Source organism: Leptidea sinapis, chromosome 15 (assembly GCF_905404315.1).
Source record: "Leptidea sinapis chromosome 15, ilLepSina1.1, whole genome shotgun sequence".
Classification (NCBI taxonomy): domain Eukaryota; kingdom Metazoa; phylum Arthropoda; class Insecta; order Lepidoptera; family Pieridae; genus Leptidea; species Leptidea sinapis.
The window spans coordinates 9,246,096-9,267,991 of NC_066279.1; the positions used below are offsets into that span (position 1 = coordinate 9,246,096).

The 21,896-nt window shown below is 34.2% G+C and overlaps 2 protein-coding genes and 1 long non-coding RNA gene across 13 annotated transcripts in view; 1 reads left to right on the forward strand and 2 right to left on the reverse strand.

Annotated features, from left to right (window-relative positions):
- Window positions 1-15,379: 15,379 nt before the first annotated feature.
- On the reverse strand, window positions 15,380-19,299 carry LOC126968511 (uncharacterized). Its single transcript, XR_007730217.1, has 3 exons — window positions 18,961-19,299; window positions 17,198-17,385; window positions 15,380-16,301 (listed from the first exon to the last, which is right to left on the reverse strand). It is a non-coding gene; the product is annotated as an uncharacterized LOC126968511 (long non-coding RNA).
- Window positions 19,300-19,861: 562 nt separating this feature from the next.
- Window positions 19,862-20,825, forward strand: LOC126968495 (fas-associated death domain protein). Its single transcript, XM_050813572.1, has 2 exons — window positions 19,862-20,394; window positions 20,466-20,825. Exons 1-2 carry the CDS (start codon window positions 20,079-20,081, stop codon window positions 20,801-20,803), a joined length of 654 nt encoding a protein of 217 aa, XP_050669529.1. The 5' UTR covers window positions 19,862-20,078; the 3' UTR covers window positions 20,804-20,825.
- Window positions 20,815-21,896, reverse strand: part of LOC126968449 (phosphoribosylformylglycinamidine synthase) — a 42,983-nt gene continuing 41,901 nt past the window's right edge. For all 11 annotated transcript variants that reach the window (XM_050813473.1, XM_050813484.1, XM_050813482.1 and 8 more), the window contains one exon: window positions 20,815-21,271. In XM_050813473.1, coding sequence (XP_050669430.1) covers window positions 21,081-21,271 — 191 coding nt within the window. In that variant the 3' untranslated portion in view covers window positions 20,815-21,080. The remainder of the gene's footprint in view (window positions 21,272-21,896) is intronic.

A 21,896-nucleotide genomic window follows, 5' to 3' on the forward strand; every position in this document is an offset into this window, starting at 1 on the left:
TCTAAAAAATATCACTATTATATTGGTTGAAAATATTAGTTAAACTTATATGTCGAGTAGGTACAAATTCAAATATTTTTATTCAAAATAGGATTCAAAATCACTTATTGAACGTCAAAAACTACCACCCATTCAAAAGAGACTGCCTCAGACCTGAGAAGAATGGGCGCAAGAAACTCAGCGGGCTTTATTAATATAAAAATATGGATTACAATGTGATATCGTACAATAAATATTTATAATTAAAGAGCCTGAAGGTGTTCGCTTTATTTCCAGTCCGTGGTGTCATTAAGAAAATCGTTTATGCGATATTAACCTATCCCAAACAAACGTTTTTTAACAATTCTTTTAAATTTCGTAACATATTTGTTTTGTACATTTTCTGGGATCATATTATAGCATATACATCGCCCAACAACAGACACACAAACTTGACCAAACAGAGTAGTAGGCATAATAAGTTTATGTTTGTTCCTCGTGTTAACATTATGAATGTCACAGTTTCTAGAAAATTCATCAATGTGCTTATGAACATACAGAACATTATCATAAATGTATTGAGAAGCAACAGTCAAAATGTTTATTTCTTTAAAATTTTCTTTTAATGATTCTTTAGGACCTAGGTTATAAATCGCGCGAATAGCCCTCTTCTGCAATAAAAAGATGGTATTAATATCGGCCGCACTGCCCCATATCAATATACCATAGGACATAATACTATGAAAATAACTAAAGTATACTAGTCGCGCCGTATCTATGTCAGTTAACTGTCTAATTTTCTTAACCGCATATGCTGCAGAAGTAAGCCTATTCGCCAATCCTTCAATATTTCCCCATTGCAATTTGGAATCAAGAGTAATGCCAAGAAATACAGCAGATTGCACTGTTTTTACCACCTATCCATAATAAAATGTTCGCATCTACATTTTTGACATTTAGCGCGGTAATATATTTGGTTTTATGACTATTTAACAATAAGTTATTAGCGCTAAACCAGTACAAGATGTCAGATAGAGCATTGCTTACTTCGTCATATAAAACTTGCCTTCGTTTCACTTTGAATATAAGTGAAGTGTCATCCGCAAACAATACCACCTTGTGTTTTTTTTCTACAAGGTTAGGTAGATCATTTATATAAATTAGGAAGAGGAAGGGTCCAAGAATAGACCCTTGTGGTACCCCCATACCGAGAGGAGTCCCATGAGATCTCCTGCCATTCGCATCGACCCTCTGAATCCTATTATTTAAATATGAGATCGAGCGCAGATCCTCTTACACCATAGTGATATAGCTTCCTGACCAGCGTTGAATGTTGAACATAATCAAAAGCCTCAGATAAATCACAGAAGATACCAAGTGCATTCTGTGATTCCTCCCAGGCCTCAAAAATATTCCTGATGAGTTCAACACCTGCATCCGTAGTCGAGCGAACCCTAGTAAAGCTAAATTGTTTTATACGAAGTAACTTATAAGTGTTAAAGTGAGTAAGCATTTGGCTTAAAACAATTTTTTCAAAAATTTTACTTAGGGTCGGCAACACTGAAACAGGGCGATAGTTATTCCGGTCAGAATCCCGAAGAAGCAGAAGTCCCGATTTAAATATTATTAACATTTGGTTATCGGTTAATGTTAATGAAGTTGAATATTTTATCCTTTTAATGCATATAATAAAATATAGAGGTTAATAATGATGAAAAAATAAAAACAAAGACTTGATCAAAAACATAAATAAACAATAATAAAAATGTGTGTGTTTGTGCAAATCAAACACGCTAGAAGTGAAACTTCTCAAAAGTTCCTGAATAAACAATAATAATAATAAATTCTTTATTTTGACCAACAAAGGATCATAATGTGTTAGTAACAAAGTAACTTTAAACCTAGTGTTAGTACAAGATATCTTAAAATCTAAACCTTCCTAATCTAGACCAGGACCAACTTGTCAGCACATGTATCAAACAGCAGTGGTTCAGGTACTGACAATCGAACCTGTGAGAAAATGCCCTCAGAATACCATTGGGGCTAGCCCGGACCCTACTCAACAGGGATGTACACCGCTTACGCATAGTCGCGTAAATACAATCTACGCGTGCCTCAGCAAACATCCCCGTCGCGCTGCAGTATCGTGGCAGCCCCAATAACACTCTGAATGCATTATTATACTGAACACGCAGGGCATTGTACTGCTTCTGCGCATAGTCGACCTACAGACTGCTCGTGCAAAATGAGGTGCAGTAAAAGGTTACTTCAAAGGTGAAGAGCATAATTTTTACTGGCACGCTACAGCGAGCAAATCTGCGTATGATTATATTCGCCCTAACAGACTACGCCCTGCGCTCCCTCTCGATATCTGCATCATCCTTTAAGTCAAAGGTAACCACATGCCCTAGTTATTTAAATTGATCCACACTCTTCAGTGGTGTCCCATACAATATGATTGTCGGAATAAGGGATGGAAGTGGTTTCTCCTTCGCCTGAAAGACCATGCACTCGCTCTTTTTTACGTTATAGATCAGACCATGACTGCGGGCATAGTTTTCACATATCATGCACCATGTCATCTGCGTAACTGATATTATTTAAAAAGACTCCGTCAATATGACAACCGACACGTCTGCTGCTGAGATCGCCTATCAGTCCATTGATGTAAAGGATGAAGAGTTTTGGCGAGGTTAGACCGCCCCGCCTCACCCCACACTAAAACCTATACGGTCTAGAGAAGCCTTCCGACCATCGCACGACATTGATCTGGTTCCGATACCAAAACGTGAAAGTTTTTATGAGCTCGTCAGGCATGCCCGTGTCCCTTTGTTTTTGCCACATGATATCATAATCAACCAGGTCAATTAAATGCCTTGGACAAATCGAGAAAGCAAGCATATTCCGGCGTTTGACGCTCTGAATAATACCTCACAGTAACCGTGGACAGGCCGGGTCTAAAACCAAACTGATTCTCGTGTAAGTTGAGGTATCTGTCAAGTTGCACACAAAGCAAACCGTCAAGTACTTTAGCAATAATGGTAGCAAGAGAAATCAGCCTGTAGTTGGATTTATCGCTACTATCCCCGGTTTTGTTTTTAACAATTGGTACCACCACAGTTTCATGAGTGCCGCAGGTAGGTATGAATGTCTGATACACAAGTTAAATAAATTTGCAAGCACCCTAGGAAGATGAGGACCTGCATATTTCAGATTTTCAATGCTTAGTCAATCGTGGCCAGGAGACTTTCCCCGCGACATACAACAAATTACCTTATTAACGTCACTAAATCGTAAATTTACGTCGTCTGTAAATCACCCCCCTGACCACACATTTCCCCATCTCCCCTCGATTATGATGGCCCCAATGGTAATTTCACTGTAAAGTGATCTTTGAACACATCAGCTATGAGGCTGTGATCACTAACTCCTTCAACGCTTACCGGAAGGCCCGGCCTACTATTAGACTTATTTGTAGCCTTCCAGAATTCTCAAAAATCATGGTGTGAGTGATGAGAAGCCAGCATGTCCATTCTGATCTGCTCGCTATTATTTTGGCACCACTTTAAGCTCGACTTAAAGACACTCCGGCTTCTGTGCATGTCTTCACACACATAACCTGCTGTTGGTTTACCACACTATATTCAAATCAAAAAAGCAGACCTGGTGAGCGGTCCCGATGAGCGGCTTGAACATACCTATTCCATCCTACCACAGGCCGCTTCCTCTTACACCTAACAACGTTACTGGAATGAGAGGCAGCCTCCGTTAAAGTAGTTACAATATTATTATACACTTGGTCGATAATATTTAGATTTTGCATAATTTTACAACTACTATCACAGAGATTTTCATTAATTGGTTGTAATGTACTCAGATTCTCTTCACATACTTCACTATATAAGCCCATCTGTTGCGGGTTCCTTTTCCCCCACAGTACATTATTAAATTTAATGTCGCACGATATTTTCGGTTTTATATCTAAATTAGTTTCTATAGTTATTGGATAGCGATCTGACCATAACACATCATATAGTACATAAATATTAACAATAGTCATTAAAGCAGACTTCGTAGTAATACAGTGGTCTAGCCAGCGCCTCGACCCTTGAGCCTCGCTAACAAAGTTAAAAATACTCATTGAAAAGTATTTAAAAAAAATCTTACAAAAAAACAACTTTAAAAACACTATTCCAAAACAATAGATATAATGTGCACTAAAAAGTATAAAAATAATTGCGTATTTATACAATCTAATTAATTAATTTAATTCTAGTTACGATTATTGCGATTTTTAGTAAATTTTAAGTACACTAACTAACAATTTGTCTAAATATGTGTAGATATACTAAATTTTTCAATGCAGCAATGAACGTAAGTGCTTTGCAATTTGATAACAGACAGTTAGAAATTCTGCCACAGATCGCACCCTTACTGTAAGTCGTTAAGGATCATCATATTCGACTACGACAATTACTTGACCATAATTACTATGTTATGGTAGATGACTTAAATATCCAGGTAGCAGAAAAAATATTCGGCCGAATATCGTTAATTTGCTCCTAAGAATTGGAGAGTTCCGTTACTTTGCCATGGATTCCGTAATCAGAACCTAACCAAACTTTTACCAAACTATCTTTGAAGTATATCCTTTCCATGGATGCCAATGTCAGATCTAAACCAAATTACAATGGAACCACACGGGAAGCACCAGCTTTCAAAGAAAAAAAAAAGAATCAGTATTTTAATGAAAACAATTATATTAGGAGAGTTTCTTGCGCCGCTTCTTCTCTGTCAGAGCGCTATTTGATTCCGAAGCGGTAGTACTATCTAGTATATTAGAAATGACATCAAAAAGAATTCTAAAGGAATCAATTTTGAGAAAATAAATGCCTTTTATTACATTTATTACAAATTCTGCAGCTTCAGAAACCTCATATACGTCGCTTGAGGCATATCTTATTCCACCTCCATCTCGAGAGCTTACAAATTTACGGTAATCAAACTGTTCAAACAAACACTCACGCTAACTTATACACTTTTATTTGACACTAGTAAGAACACTCAAGGTGACATTAGGAAGCTTAACCTATATGAATATTACAACAACAACGTTAGCGCGATTTTAAATGGCCTGTGGCGCCATCTAGTTACATTTTGAGTAAATGAAGCATTAAAGTTAAACATTCCGCCGGCCAAGGACAACTAAAGTCCTCAAAACAAAATTTAAAAAAATAAAACAAACTAAGAAAAAACATCAGTCTCAAATTACGGGGAGTCAGGCTCATCCAGAGGCAGAGGGCACAATTTTGCGATTGGTCTCTTAAAAACACTATCCTTATATTTTAACGTAACAACTCTTTTATGCCATCTATTCCTGGGTGTTTCTGAATAATACGTCCCAAAAGCCATTTTCCTGGTGGGGAGCATGTCATCTTTGACTAAAACAACAGTTCCAATAGGGAGATCACGTTGGCTAGATATTCATTTCGCCAACGACTCCATAAACATTGCACCATTCGTTGAATTATATGCCATCGATTTAACGGACTGAGTTTAACATCGAGAAGAGACGGCTCAGGAACCGGTGTTCCTGAGCCGTCTCTTCTCCTAAATCGGAAAACCCTTCATTAAGGGTTTTCCGATGAGAAAGTGACTAGGTGTCAAAGGAGGTTCGTCTAGAGTGGAATTCATAAGTGTGAGTGGACGAGAATTGACACAAGCCTCAACTTGAGATAAGAGAGTAGTTAGCTCCTCGTATGTGAGAAAAGTTTGGCCTATAACCCGTTTTAAATGCCCTTTAATACTTTTCACTCCGGACTCCCAAATACCTCCAAAATGTGGGGCACGAGGTGGTATAAACTTCCATTGTGTGCGATCATTAGCAAGAAGTTCAGAAATTTCAGTAACCGTCTGAGATTGTGAATCCTTGAACGCCAGATCAAGTTCACGGGACGCGCCTACAAAGTTCGTTGTATGATCACTCCAAATCTATTTACAGTGACCACGTCGAGCAGTAAAACGCCGAAATGCAGCAATAAAAGCAGCAGAAGTAAGGTCCGTTACCAACTCTAGGCTTTTGTTACGGTACACACAAATAAACAAACATAAGATTTACAGGTTCTTTTGCATCTACCAGGATACAGTTTCATTGTAAAAGGTCCACAAAAGTCTACTCCACTTGTTAGGAAAGGGTTAGGACTAGGTTTAACACGGAATTTTGGTAAGTTTGCCATAAATGGAACATTGGGAGTAGCCTTTTGCTTGTAACAAGGTATACATTTTTGGATTGTCAATTTAACCAAATTCTTTACTCGTAGAATCCAAAATTTTTGTCGTATCACATTTAAAGTTAATTGTTGACCTCCATGCAGATATTTCAAATGTGCGTTTGAAACGATAAGTTTAGATACAGAACAATTACCACTTAAAAGAATAGGATTTTTCATATCCTTTGAAATTTCTGCATTAGCAAGTCGACCACCAACCCGAACAATACCTTCGTCGTCAATAAATGGATGAAGTACATATATTTTGCTCGATTTCTTAACTTGTTTACCTGATGACAAGTGAGAGATCTCATCTCGAAACGAAATGGATTGTGACAATTTAATACAACGATTAAGAGCATCATCAAGTTCATCAACACTCAAATAAATAGCTTTAGTAAATGGATTCTTAGCAATCTTAACTTTGAGTAGATTAAAATAACGGCAACAATACGCAGTAACCCGAATTAACTTTGACAGTGTTGAGAATCGTTTTAGATAAGAAATTGCATCATCATTTTCGATAAAATTAACATTACACAATATTTTTGTAGTAGCTTTCATTTCTAAATCTGTCGAGGGAATGTCAACGGGGGAATGTTCAAATCCATCCGTGTCATGTAAAAATTGAGGACCACTCCACCATAGATTTGACTGCTGCAGATCATTTGGGAAGATTCCACGCGATGCTAAATCAGCGGGATTGTTCGCAGAACAAACATGGTGCCATTGATTACTATTAGTGAGAGTCAAAATTTCTGATGTACGATTCGCAACAAATGTAGTCCATGTGTTTGGTGTCTTACGCAGTCATGCCAAAACGATGGTAGAGTCCGTCCAGGTGAATACATCATCGTCGGGTATATTTAAAATAGTTTTAACATGTTGGATCAATTTTGCCAATAGCACTGCACCACAGAGTTCAAGACGTGGAACAGAAATTTGTTTTACTGGGGCAACTTTAGATTTTGCAATAACAAGGTAAACTTTTACTCCACCTTCATTCCCTAAAACTCTGAGGTACACTACTGCAGCATAAGCAGTACACGAAGCATCGCTAAAGCCATGCAGCTCCCGTTTAGTGGTGTCATCTGAAACTCCAAACCATCGTGGGAACTGAATTTGTTTGCGCCGTTATTGTTCGCATTCAATAGCATATAGCGCCACCTGGGGTGCTGATGTACAATCCGAGCAATTGGCATCACCCTAGTCTTCGCATCGGGCGCTGAACGACTCTCTGGCCGCTTACAACGCGACACTTACCGATTGACCTTGTTCGAGTGGACACCGCTGACCACGCACGCGCCGCGTTACGCATTCGAGCATCATTGTCGCACGTGGTTTTTTATACTACTTCTTTCGCATCATCGTAGTGCCAAGTGAAGTGCTTGTCTGAGGAAAGGGCTGACCAGTATCAGGTGAGTACTTTAGCCACTTGGCGTTTTATGTTTATTGATTGTGAACAGGCCAAACTAGATTACCCGCAACCTCACTTAACCTGGACATCTAGCATTACACCGCACCCCATTTTGACTCCCTCGCATCATCATAAATTTTGGTCCTTCGAGCCGGATAGAACCAGCAGCTTTTGCTATTTAATTTGCTTTTATTTTTGCTTACCTAACTTAGAATCGATTCGCAATTCATATCTATTTCCAACCTTCGCATTGTGTTAATATATTTAGCTATTTACTTTAGTTTATTATATAAATATTTGTTCAATAATAAACACGTTACTCATTAATTTCGCATAATCTAACAGTATCATAACGAAACATACATTTCATAAAAAAGCATTACAAGTTTACAACACATTTTCAATATGGTGCTTGAAACAAAAATCAAACTTGTAGTTGGTAAGAAACAGGCAATATTTTCGCATATAAATGAACTATATAGTACTGCAAAAAAGATTTCTATTGATACAAATACTCGAAGTTCACAAGAATTTGTGGCCACGTCGGCGAATATTGAGAAATTATATAGCGAATTTAACGATCTATGTGACCAACATAACGCTTTATTATTGGAACAAAACCCAAAATTTGAATTGAATTTTAACAATTGGACCGCATTTCAAACATTATTTTCTGTTGTACAGCAAACTCTGAATGAGTTATTACAATCTCGTCGTCATCAAGTTGAACCGGATAAATCTAATTCGGTTAATAATGATTGTCGCCTACCACCACTTGACTTGGTTAGTTTTTCAGGACAACCCGAAAGCTGGCCTCTCTTTTATCACAGTTTTAGCACAAACGTTCATAATAATAAGCAACTCAATGATTCGCAACGAGTGCAATATTTGGTAGGCAAGCTAAGTGGAACCGCGCTTAACATTTTTGCAGGTATCATGCCTAATGAACATAACTATTCGACAATATGGCAGTCGTTAGTTGATAAATACCAAGACAAGCGAGCACTTGGTACTATATATTTAAATAACATACTCGACATTAGGTATGCATCTGAGACCCCCTCCCACCTCAATAGTTTTGTTGAAAAGTTTCATGCGTCTATGTCCGCATTAAAACAATTAGAAATTTCAGATTTAACAGATTTTATTTTTCTTCATCTCGCGCTTAAGAAATTAGATACAAATTTAGTACAACGCTTTGAATCATCCATTAAAAAAGATATTCCATCGAGTGCCGACTTAGTTGATTTCATAAGACACCACGTTAAGGTTCTAGAACGAACAACCAACACCAGTCGACCAAATAATATATCGAACGTTCAAAGATCTCGTGGAACCGTTTCTAAACCATCGCATAATTCTCATACCTTTGCAATAATACACAATGACAATTTTAAGAATGTAAAAATGTAAAGTGAAATATTGTATGTACCTCTATCGTATTGGAATATTCTGTAATGATAGTGTGTATTTTGATAAAATAAATAAATAAAATTATTATTATTGAAACATATAGAAGTGTGACGGCAACTTGACCTACCCGTTTCGTTATTAATTATTAATTAGTAATTTGTAGTAGAATTTTATATATAATATGTAATTCTATAAGGTTCCCGAAACACATTGAACAAATTAAAACTTTGAAATAAATTTTTAAGGTTAGTACAATTGTCAGAAGGTTCAAGTAAGTTTATACATATTAAAATCTTCACACACAATAATTGACTTGCTGGTTTTGCTAAATTTTAGTACCATTCTATGTTAAAACTATTCATATGATGCAGTGGGGGGTAGTATACATTTACAAAAAACATTTTATACATTTAATACAAATATTGCTCTTGTTCGAAACAAGCTATCTCAATTAGTTGTTCTTTAGAGAAATGAAATTAATTTATTATTATACACTGAATTGTGGTAACATAGTTCTTAACAATTGGTAGATGCACAGCACAATTCGCCAATATGTCGGCATACAAATATTTGATTATTAATATATCCTTAGCTTTATGAAGTGCATTATGGAAGCTGGTGTTCAGAGAAGATCGTAATATTTGGTCCGACCATCTCGTGAGACTGCGTCCTCTGGGACGTTTACCATCTTCCTTGCCTGTCACCATCAGCTGTTCAAGATTATGACCCTCTTTACGAGGAATATGTCCGAAGAAGTCCAGCATCCTACGAAGGAATATTGTGGAAAGTCTAGTTTTGACGTTAAGCTCTCTTAGAATAGACACGTTGGTCCATGGAATCTGTAGCATTCTACTCCAGCACCACATTTCAAAGGCGTCTGTTCGGTCTCTGTCAGCCTTACCTCGGATACGATATCCATAATGTTGGAATCATAATGTTGCGCGATGGCCAGCTTGGATTTAAAAAATGATCCCAAATTCATTTTCTGCACCCTCGAGAACCTCGAATACGATGTCCATATTGTTGAAATCATAATTTTGCGCGGCGGCCATCTTGGATTTACAAAATGATCCCAAATTCGTTCTCTGCACCCTCGAGTACCTCGGATACGATATCCATATTGTTGGAATCATAAATGTGGGCGGCGGCCATCTCGGATTTAAAAAAAATTTACACTAAAACAACCAACTTCAAAAACACTATTCCAAAACAATAGATATAATATGTACTAAAAAGTATAAAAATTATTGCGTATTTTTATACAATCTAATTAATTAATCTAATTCTAGTTACGATTATTGTTATTTTTGGAATCGGTGTCCCTCCGCCGCGAGCCGCTTTCGTCTCTCGCCTCCTCACGACTCAAGCACATCTCATCTATAACTATGTATGTAGTTAGAAACCAATCTTGGATAACACTGACTCCATCCGTAATATAATAAAAAACTTCAAATAAAAAACTTTTGCTGCAACAGCTACAAATGCATTTTGTAAATTAATGAACAAAAATCAATTTGGTTTCACTAGGGGCTTATCAACAATTAATGCGGGTACTAGACTCATTGAGCACATCTTAGACGCCTGGGAAGAGTCACAGGATGCATTGAGCATTTTTCGTGATTTACTGTTAAAACTAAAGCCCTAAATGTGTTAAAATCATATTAAAGCGAAAGAGTTCAGATAGTCGGTGTAAATGGCAAACGGTCTTCGGGTAAACCTGTGGGTTCGGGTTCTATTCTCGGTCCTTTCTTGTTTCTTATATATATTAACGATATACCGTTTGTGGTAGATGATAACCATGAGATTGTATTGTTTGCTGATGATACTTCACTTATTTTTAAAGTGAATTGACGTGCAGATATTGATGACGACGTAAACAATGCACTCTCAAAGATAGTTAGTTGGTTTGCGACGAATAATCTGCACTTAAACAGTAAAAAAACAAAGCGTTTACGGTTCATTACACCAAACACAGCGGAGGTACAAACCAACGTACTTATAATTAACCAGAGATTACACTGACACCCATAACACAAGTTAGATCTTATCATGGGTATCAGTTTCAATTCAACACTGTATTTTATTTAAGATAAGATAATTTTTAAGACGTAGTACATATTATATATTTAAGTGTTGTGAACCTCTGTTTTTGTGAAATAAAGTTTATTATTATTATTAGATTGGAACTTGTGGACACTACGGTCTTCTTAGGTATAACGTTAGATAAAAAGCTTCAGTGGGGTCCACATATTGCCCAACTAGCAGATAGACTCAGCTCTGCGGCATATTATGCCGTTAAAAAGATTAAAGAGTACACGAATGATGCGACCGCTTGATTAGTGTACTTCAGTTTTTTCACAGCATCATGACGTACGGTATTTTTAATTAAATAAATAAAATAAATAAATAAATATTTTACTGTGGGGTCATGCTATTGACATTGATATAGTGTTTGCTCTACAAAAGAGAGTTGTTCGTGCTATTTATTAGCTTGGTTAAAGACAAATTTAAAGAAATAAATATTATGACTGTTCATTCTCAGTGCATTTATGAAAATACATGTCCCGTTTTTGTATGGAGTGTGGGTTTTTTTTGCGGTCACTAAACAAAACCAAACTGCAATGCCCTATCAAACAAAACAATAAATTAAGTAGTCTAAAAAGCTACTTCAATAATTTTAAACACCTGCGACTTTATTAAATTAAATATCAAAGTTTTTTTTTTTAAAACAGCAACATTACAAAGACAAAATGTATAGTCTTTAATCTTTATTATTAGCCTTATGTCAACATGGTAATTCTGATTAATATCTGTCTTCAACTGACAACGCCAAAATGTTTGTATAGCAAAAAGTCCAAGATTAAGAAAGCCTGCCCGACTTGGATTATTTATTGATTATTTATGTTGATATGATGTTATCAAAGGCATCGATCTATCGTTATGTTGATTTCGATGATTTTGTTTTCTTAACTCTTTGTAGATTTTGAGCTTCCTACAACTTTTTTATTAATAGGTATTATTTGCCATACTTGTTAACGTCATACTTGTTAACGTCCTTAAAGGACGAACATGAAAGCGATGGTTTTTATTGGAAAGAAGTTGTCTAAGTTAGAGATTATGGCAATAATCGTTTTTCTTACACAGTTTCTCACACAGAAATCTGATCATACCGCAAGGTCTATTTGGAACAGCCATAAATATTCGAATCGTAATTTGTGATGGCACTTATATATATTATTTACAAAAAATCTTTAAATTATTTATTAAAAAAAAAACATATAGTTTTCACAAGTTTGCAAATCTTGTAAAGCCATTTTTATAGTGGCTACTGACGGTTACATTGTAGATATTTTTGGACCATATGCAGCAACCACCTCAGATGCTATTATAATGAGACAGCTATTTCAGGATTAAAATTCACCTCTAAGAAATTTTTTAGGGAAAATGATGTATTCATATTAAATCGTTGTTTTATAGAATCTACCCACTCCTCAATGCTTTGAATTATAAAGTTTTCAAACCTGAATCCTAAACCGAAGGCAACACACAGTTATCAAATATTAATGCGAATAAATCGAGACTAGTAACTCTGTACAGGTGGGTCGTAGAAGTTGTTAACGGGCGGTTCAAAATATTTAGAAATAAATATTTTAATGTAGAATCTAAATAACCTAATGAACGATTTCAAAATTGCAGGCGCAATTCTAAACAATTTTCATCCAGTTTTAATCGACCGTCCTAATGCCCTTGCAATATTATATCGAGCCAATTTAAGATTAGATATGCCTAATTATTTTGTAGAGCATGTAGTCGGGCATCAGCTTAACAGACGCCAAGCCATTTTTACACCAATAGATGCATTAATCCTACAACTAGCTATGTTCGCCACAATGGAAATATCAGATCTGATATTGTTTGCTCTAGGAATATATCAAATAAAAGAAGCCTCCTCATTCTATGGGGAACATCTCCGCACAAACGGCAGTTTTATTGTGGAGATTAACCATGACATAAGAATAACTAATGTACCAGGCATGCCGTTTTCACAATATGATACAGTGTTAATCCGGTCATGAATAAAATCACGACATCAAGAATAGACGGTACTACTTGGAAAGAAAGTATTTCTGGTTATTACTGCAGCTGTATAATTGGAAAAAGAACACTAGGTAGCTGTGCCCATGTAATGACGATTGTTTGGTACCTTGCGTGGGCTCGGCATCAGACTGATACTATAGTATAATATATATATGATCCCACCTGCACAATTTTTAGACGATATACATTGAAAATAATACATACATAATGAACATACAGTATTGGTAAGAGATGACATTGAAAATGAAGAATAAAATTGTTTCAAGTAACACAAGTTTATTTCTTTTATTCAGAGCTATAGAACCTAATTGATATTGCAGGAATTGGTATCGTTATCAATTTACATATAATATGTAGTCCAGTTAGCCGACAGCACAAACATCTAAACATTAATATATTCACCAGTTTACTCTGTAATGTTAACAACATGCTACAGCGAAAATAATCTATTTATTTTATTTTATGTAAGTACTGTTGTTTGTTGTGAGAGAGTCGTATTGTCAATTTGACTGACACGTGAATTTTTAATTTCCAAAGATAAAGCTTTGGAAATTAAAAATTAAATTATGTGACTGTATTGCTAGCATCTAGAAATGCGATACTTGCAAACAGGTTGTATATTTATTTTAAAATGGAAAAAACATTTATTATAATATTTAAAAATACCAGCAAATGTAATTTTTTCAATAAAACAATAAATTCATCGAATCCATACTAAAATACTCATTAAAATGAGAGTTTTAGATGTGGGTGATAGTGATATTCAAAATTTATTTTTGTGAAAACGCAGGTTTTCAAAATTATATTAATCATCAAATAAAGCTAGATGGGAAGGCCTAAATCTAAAAAACTTTCAGTTATGAAGTTTCAAAAATAAAAATATTATAAGGCCCACTTTAGGACAAATCCATTGCTATTACTTAAAATTGGGTATAAGCCGACTTGTCAATGAATTCGCGCCGTGTACGTTTATATTGTATATTATTTGTAAATTATCGATAAAATTACGGATTCATTCCAACCTATATATTTATTATATTGGCAGCTCTGATATTAGGTCATTAGTTGATTATGTTGGTATCAAGATTTAGTACAATACAATACAAGCGACATTCCCATTATTTTCTATGGCACTGGTCATGGTAAGAAAGCGCGGGAACTCTTGGTTGCTTAGGGCGGTCTTTTTAACTATAAAATTAAATATTTCTATTATATTGTATATAATCCTCATATTTTTGAAAAGTATATAAGTATTTGTATATGTTTATCATTTAATTTGTTTAGTATAAGTAATAGTCTATATATTTAGTGATTTAGGTTTGTGCTAAGAGATGTCGAAAAGGCGGAAAAAAACCAAGCCGGAACGAGATAAAGGTGAGTCTATTTTAGATTCCACCTCTGAAAGTAGCGAATACTCAGATTCGCGTACAGTTTTGGAAGACCACGAGGATTTTTATTTGCCATATAGGGTGGCAGACTATTGTCGCCGATATCCGGAAGACGCAGGTGCCGGTCATGAATTTATAGTCTTCATAGAGAGTGTCACTGAACAGCCACTTGGTAGTCGTGACATGCTAACTATTAGTAGCTACTTATCGCGCTTCATTAAAGGCATTAAATATCTTAAGAAACTCAACAAATATAAGATAGGAGTAGTGTTTGAACGACCCAATTTGGCTAATACATTCCTAGACAACACGACATTTTTAAGGGAACAAAATATTAAGGCGTCCATCCCAGCTGGTGCCACTGAATTGTCTGGAGTGATTTCCTCCGTACCCATTGATATGTCCAACAAAAAAAAAATCAAGTCTTTGTCAAAAAAAAAATTCTGTTCGGCGTATAATGAAAAAAAAAACAAATCCGATAGTGGTTTTATATTACAACCTGCACAGGTAGTCATTATTACTTTTGCGTCATCTACTTCACTCCCAGATTACGTTCACTTAAAGATGTGGCGTCTACCAGTGCGACTTTATGTGCCGCCAGTTAAGCAGTGTTTCCGATGCCTTAGGTTTGACCACTTGGCTAAATTCTGTAAGAATGCTCAGCGTTGCTCAATCTGCACTGAAAATCATTCATATAAAGAATGTACTATACCTATTGACAAAGCAGTATGTGTGCACTGTAAAGGTAACCATCTTGCAGTATCAGGTCAATGCCCTATAAAACAAAAAAAGATATTGGATAGTAAAAATAAAAGTAAAACACCATTATCAGATTTATTTAAACATCCAACAAACTTTCCATCACTCAATAAGACAGAGAACACACAAGTCATCATTCATTTAATTTTATCGAATCCAGCAGCAATGAACCTAATCACAGAATCAATAATAAAAGTCATTACACTAAATAAAACACAGAATCAAAGCATTAGCTGACACGCAATTAGTTCAGCTATTAAAGATACCATACAAATTAAAAATAAAACGTCACATTCAACTGTCACAAACTTAACATAGTACAGTGGAATGCTCAGAGTCTGTTGAGTAACAGACTTGAGCTTCAAAACCTACTTTATGAGCAGGACATACACATAGCACTTATATCAGAAACTTGGCTTAAACCAAATTGTATTGGATCACAATGGTGTAGCAATTTTTGTTAGAAATGGCATTTATTTTCAAAAGTTAGAAACATTTTCTGATAACTCCTTGCAAAATGTAGCAATCAAAATTAAATACAAACAAAAAGACATCGCAATTGTTAGCTTTTGTAGTCCTGGCAACAGTGTACCTGACTTTGACAAATCTAAATTTAATAGACTGTTGCATAGTATTCCAAAACCACTAATAATTGCTGGTGATTTTAATGCTCACCATACCATTTGGGGTTGTAATAGAACCAATTCTAGAGGTAGAGACATCATGGATGTAATGGACGATAATGACTTAATGCTCTTAAATAATGATCAACCAACTACAGTGGGTACTAATTCTTGGAGACCAAATGGACTAGATCTAACAATAGTATCATCTTCACAGGAATAACTGTGCTGTGAATGGCAAGTTCATCAGGACTCTTTGGGCAGCTATCACTTGCCTACAATCACAAAATTTTCCATGGTAGTGTCGGAAACTGAATCTTCTTCAATTCCATCCAACATTCCTCCACACAGTAATCTGAAAATAGTAAATTGGGACCAATATGAGAACTTAGTAAATGACTTGTTAAAACAATTTGATATAAAATAATTATAATCTACAGAAGTCTTACAATAACTTCTGTTCCATAATTCTTAGAGCGGTAGAAAATTCAGTACCTAAAACCAACTACCACTGTAACAATCTTACTAATCTACCTAAAAGAAAGCGACAACTTCCCTGGTGGAATGGGCAATGTACTAAAGTGGTAGAAGATTGCAAAGCAGGCTTATCTATATTCAAATCAAATTGCAATATCCAAAACTACATTTATTTTAAGCAAGCTCAAGCAAAGAAAAAATGTATATTAAGACTTGAATGTTGTAAATCCTGGACAGATTTTTGCTCCACCATAAATAGGTTAACACCAATGAAACAGACAAAAATGAGGAAATTTAAGAACTTATATTCTAATAATTGTTTCTCTAGCAATAATTGGATATCCAACTTTTTACACAAATATACTCCATATACAGTACCAAATTTGACAATTATTCACAATAATCATCCTTTAAATAGCACCAACTCTTTTATGATTGCCCCTTTTACTATTGAAGAATTAAAAGCTGGTCTATCATCAAGAAAGGACTCTGCGTGCGGTTTGGATTGGCTCTCCTATAAAATGTTTAAACTCCTAAACTCTTCTAACTTAAATAAGTTTCTAAAAATATTAAATCTCCTATGGAAGAACTCCACTATTCCAGAAGAATGGAAAACAGACTGTCTAATTCCAATTTTAAAGCATGGGAAAGATTCTAGTTCAGCTGATTCATATTGTCCTATCACACTTAGCTCGTGTGTTGGTAAAATTTTTGAACAATTAATAAAACAGAGATTAATATTTTAGTAACATAATTTAAGTAACAACCTCTTACCTAATAATCAATTTGGATTTCGATGTGGTCGTTCTGCTTTTGAGAGTATACGGCATTTATGTCTTGACATCCATAGTGCCCAGATTGACAATAAGATATTGGCTGGTGTTTTTTTGGATGTTGTTTATTAATGTTTAATAATGTTGATTTAGAACAATTATCATCCATTCCTCTATCCTTAAATGTCGCTGAAAAAATAGTTGGATATTCAATTTCTTGCATGGTCGTAAACTTTATGTTAGAGTCAATAACCAATTAATAGGTCCTCGATATTCATATAGAGGCGTATCGCAGGGCGGAATTTTGAGTCCATTGCTCTTTATAATCTACATAAATCAAATAAATATTGTTTTGGGTAATAGAGTTTCTAACCTCCAATTTGCTGATGATCTAGTAGTGTATAGTTCAGGACTTAATTTATCAAATGTTGTGTTAGATCTTAATGTAGCACTCAAAAAATTGGAGCTTTATTTTCAATATCTTAGTCTTGAGGTCAGTATTGACAAAAGCAAAGTAGTAATATTTTCAAAGCATTCTATGAGAATAAGAGATGCAAAAATATATTATGGTACTCAGGAAATTTCAATAGATAATTCAATAAAGTTTTTAGGAGTTACATTTTTAAGTAATTTTAGGTGACACAAATATGTTGAAATATTAGAAAATCGAGCATAAAGGCCTGCAATATTCTGAAATCATTAGCTGGTACATATTGGGGTGCAGACCCATGCATCTTGCTAATACTATATAAGTCATTAGTCCGTAGCCATTTTGAGTATGCCTTCTTTTGTTATGGTGGAGTAATTACATTAGTGAATAAATTAGAAAAAATACTAAATAAATGCCTAAGGATCATAACAGGCGCTTGGTCTACTCCTATTATATCATTACAAGTAGAATGTAATATTCCCCTACTAGCTCTTAGATTCAAATATCTACAAACAAAATTCTTTCTCAAATTAACTTCTATTAATAATCATCCACTCCTATTAAAGATACAGGACTATATTAACTGAACTGACAATAATTCCTACTATCAAGTAGAAGGCATCTCTGATTTGTTACATTTTTCTTGTGATCATAATCTAATTTCTAGTATTCTTTGGCTATGTTATTTAAATTCTTATAATTCAAAATATACACCTATTAAAATAATTATTAATGAATCATTAAAATATAAGGAAGATGTATATAGTATGCTGTCAGAGTTGCAAAATTATAACCAACTTTATACTGATGGATCTAAAAGTAATACTGCTGTCTGTATGGCAGTTTATGACATACAACTACGGAGTGGGTTTGGTCATAGGTTAAATACCTTGGCTAGTATATACACAGCAGAATGTGCTGCCATATATGCTGCTCTAGAATATATTGGAGAACAGTCATATAATAATTGGATCATTATAACAGATAGCATGAGTGTTTTAAAAGCTTTACAATATCCTAAATGTAATGTTACAAGTAATTTCATCATTTACAATATTAGAGACAAATATCAATGCTTATCCCTAACAAAAGATATTGTTTTATTCTGGACTCCTTCACACATAGGCGTGGAAGGAAATGAACAAGCTGATTATCTTGCTAAATCTATTGTGAATAGTGAATACCACACACAGATGCACTGTCTCATTTTAAAGGTACATTCTTGCAAGACTTTCAGAATTATTGGCAAGTTGTTCAAACAAAGGGCAAATGGTTAGCCGACATTAAAAACGAAATCTCTCCTCCCTGGTTTGTTAAAAAGAAAAAATACTTACACAGAAAATTTTACACCACAATTTGTCGGTTACGTCTGGGACATTCTCGTAGTGGTGCTCATTTATTATTATTAGGATCGGTGTTTTAGATTCTCCAACTTGTCTATTCTGTAATTTATCCATCCAAACTCTTGATCACATTTTCTTTGACTGTCCCCAATATAATCTTCAAAGATTTACATTGATAGACTGCCTCTTGGATATTTATAAGAATGCTGAAGACATCCCGCGCTCACTTCAGCAGTTATTGAAAACTTATGACTGCTTCGTGCGGCGTGCCGCTTTACAAATTTATAGTTTCAACGGTAGGCGAAATTTGAAAATACGTCTTGGCTTTTGACCAATCCCTTACACAGACTTAAAACATATTCGTCCATAAATTATTATTGGACTTTAACTTTAATGTAAATTTTAATGAATAAATGTAAATATTATTTTTGTAGTTATACCTTAAATTAGTTTCATATTATCTTATAATTATATTCGACTTCATCATTATTATTTATAATTCATGTATAATATATTTCTTATAACGTATATGAGATTATATCATACAAGTTTATTATTAAAAATAAGGGGCTAAGCTTGATCTTAATTGGAACAAGAATATTATCAATAAAAGACTTGGCTTCGGCCTTTCATGCGAACCTATATGTATATGAAGAAAATGAAACATGAAGAACGCGAAATACTACTTTTATGGGAAATTGTACTATTTATGTTTGAAGATGAAAATTATATAAATACTTAGCTTGACTTTGAACAAGCTGTGTAACGTGAAGAATAGAAAAATAAAAATGAAGACTTGGCTGTATGGGCTTTTGACCCCTTTGCCTGTCCAGATGGACGAACAGAACCAAAAAAAAAAAATTTCTATGGCACTCCCGTATCTTGAAGTAGTGTTTAAATTCTCTTTGTAAAAGTGTTCTGTGGGGATCGGGGTCTAGAAAATATAAAAGCATTAAAATTTATTTTAATATTCTTTCAAGTTTCCACAATTTTCCTGACTTCTGTGAGTGTGAATTTATTTTACTTATTACGTGAAGATCTTACGTATTATTAAAGCTAAAACATACAATACTTATACATTTGCGATTGGTGTTCTATGTATTTAAAATATGACTCTATCAGAATACGATCAGCTGAAAAACCATATCATTTATTATTTAGGATTACATGAAGATCACAGTTCTTTATTAACAGTTCTTAAGGAATTTTATAAAGATGATATAGATTCTCCTCGAAGATACGAGAAAATAAAGACAATTCGTGAACTACTCCATTTGTTAGAGATCAGATATGTATTGTCTGAAGCTAACTTAACACCTCTAAAAGAAATTTGTTACAGAGCTAGTGATAATCATTTACTTCAAAGAGTACTGGATTATGAGCAGTTAAGTGCTTCAAAGGGCAAGGACAATAATTGTTACTATGGTAGTTTTTTTATTAAACATTAATCTTACTTTAAAACATATTTTTTGTATAATAACTTATGTACTTTCCAGATTTAAAAAATGATCAAACATACCAAACTACTACTACAGGCCATCACTATGGTAACATAAGCGACCATAAAAAGAATAGAATTAATCAGATTATAATTGAGGAAATAGGTAGTTATTGGAGAAATCTTGCCAGGAATTTAAGAGTACAGGAACAAATAATAGATGAAATTGAAAGCAAATACAAAGCAATATCTGAAAAAGCATCAAAGCTACTCGAGTTCTATGAAACAAGAGCAGATCCACAAAGAGGTTTCTATGTTTTGTGTAATGCTTTAGAAAAATCAAGAAGGAAAGATATTAGTAAATCAATACAGGAAGTCATGCTTATGAATATATAATTAAACAAAGCTTATATTGATATATTTGATTTATTTATTTCTTAACAATCAATTAAACAGCTTCATTGTAAATAATATGACGTAAAAAATCAAAGAAGGGAAGACTCGAGATTCAGGAATGTGTTTTTTAACTTTTTATATTAGTACATTCATTACCTTTTAAACCTTAAAATGTAATTCTACTTTTAAATCTTAATTCTATAAAATATAAATTTATTTCATTATTATTAATTTAAATACAAAAACTAAAGAAAGGCAAGTATTAACATTGTTTAAATTATTGTTTTGATGCCCATATGTAAGCATTTTGGAATAGTCTCATCCATGGGGAGTAGTTGCTATGGGGGTTGGCTTGGTTGTAACTTGTAGGGGGTTTGATTGGACATTGCCAACGAAGCACACATCTTTCAGGGTGGGGCATCATTGCTATGTGACGACCATCAGCTGATCTTACTCCAGCAAGTCCATCTGTAAATTGTAATATATTGTAAATAAAGTACAATTCCCAAATAAAAAAAGCAATTAATAATTGAATAACAGGACCTGGAGATTTATTTATTTCACTGATAGTTTTTAAGCCAATTTTTCCTGATACTTATAGCAGGAAAAACACATAACATCAGACATGGATTTAAGTTAATTACAGATATTATAAATTGTATCTAAACATTGACTAACACAGTACACTACTAGGTTGATATTTATCATAATTCATCATTCACAAATAAAGATGAAAGAAGAAGATTCTTATATTGGTATTCTCATCTGTCAAATCTTCAGTTTACTTATTCAGTAGATATTTGTAGTATCTACTGTTTACATTTAGAATCTTGATCAGTAGTTTTTATTTTCAGCAATAACTTGCTACAGTAGTATAGAATAGTATTTTCTACCATGGCATGTCAAAGTTGCTACACAGTTTTCTTAATTACAAGACAAAAATAAAGATTAATTATATACTTAGTCTGGCCATAAATACTGTTACAAATTAATAATAAATAAAATATTACGTTTGGATTTAGAATCTGTCTTTTTATATGATTGTTCATTGAGTTTTCTAATTTTGGCGCCAATACATTGAACAATATTTTGC

Coding starts and splice junctions, on each gene's coding strand:
- LOC126968495 (XM_050813572.1), top strand. CDS start 20,079: ATGACTCTATCAGAATACGATCAGCTGAAAAACCATATCATTTATTAT. Junction 20,395..20,465: donor GGACAATAATTGTTACTATG/GTAGTTTTTTTA, acceptor TGTACTTTCCAG/ATTTAAAAAATGATCAAACA.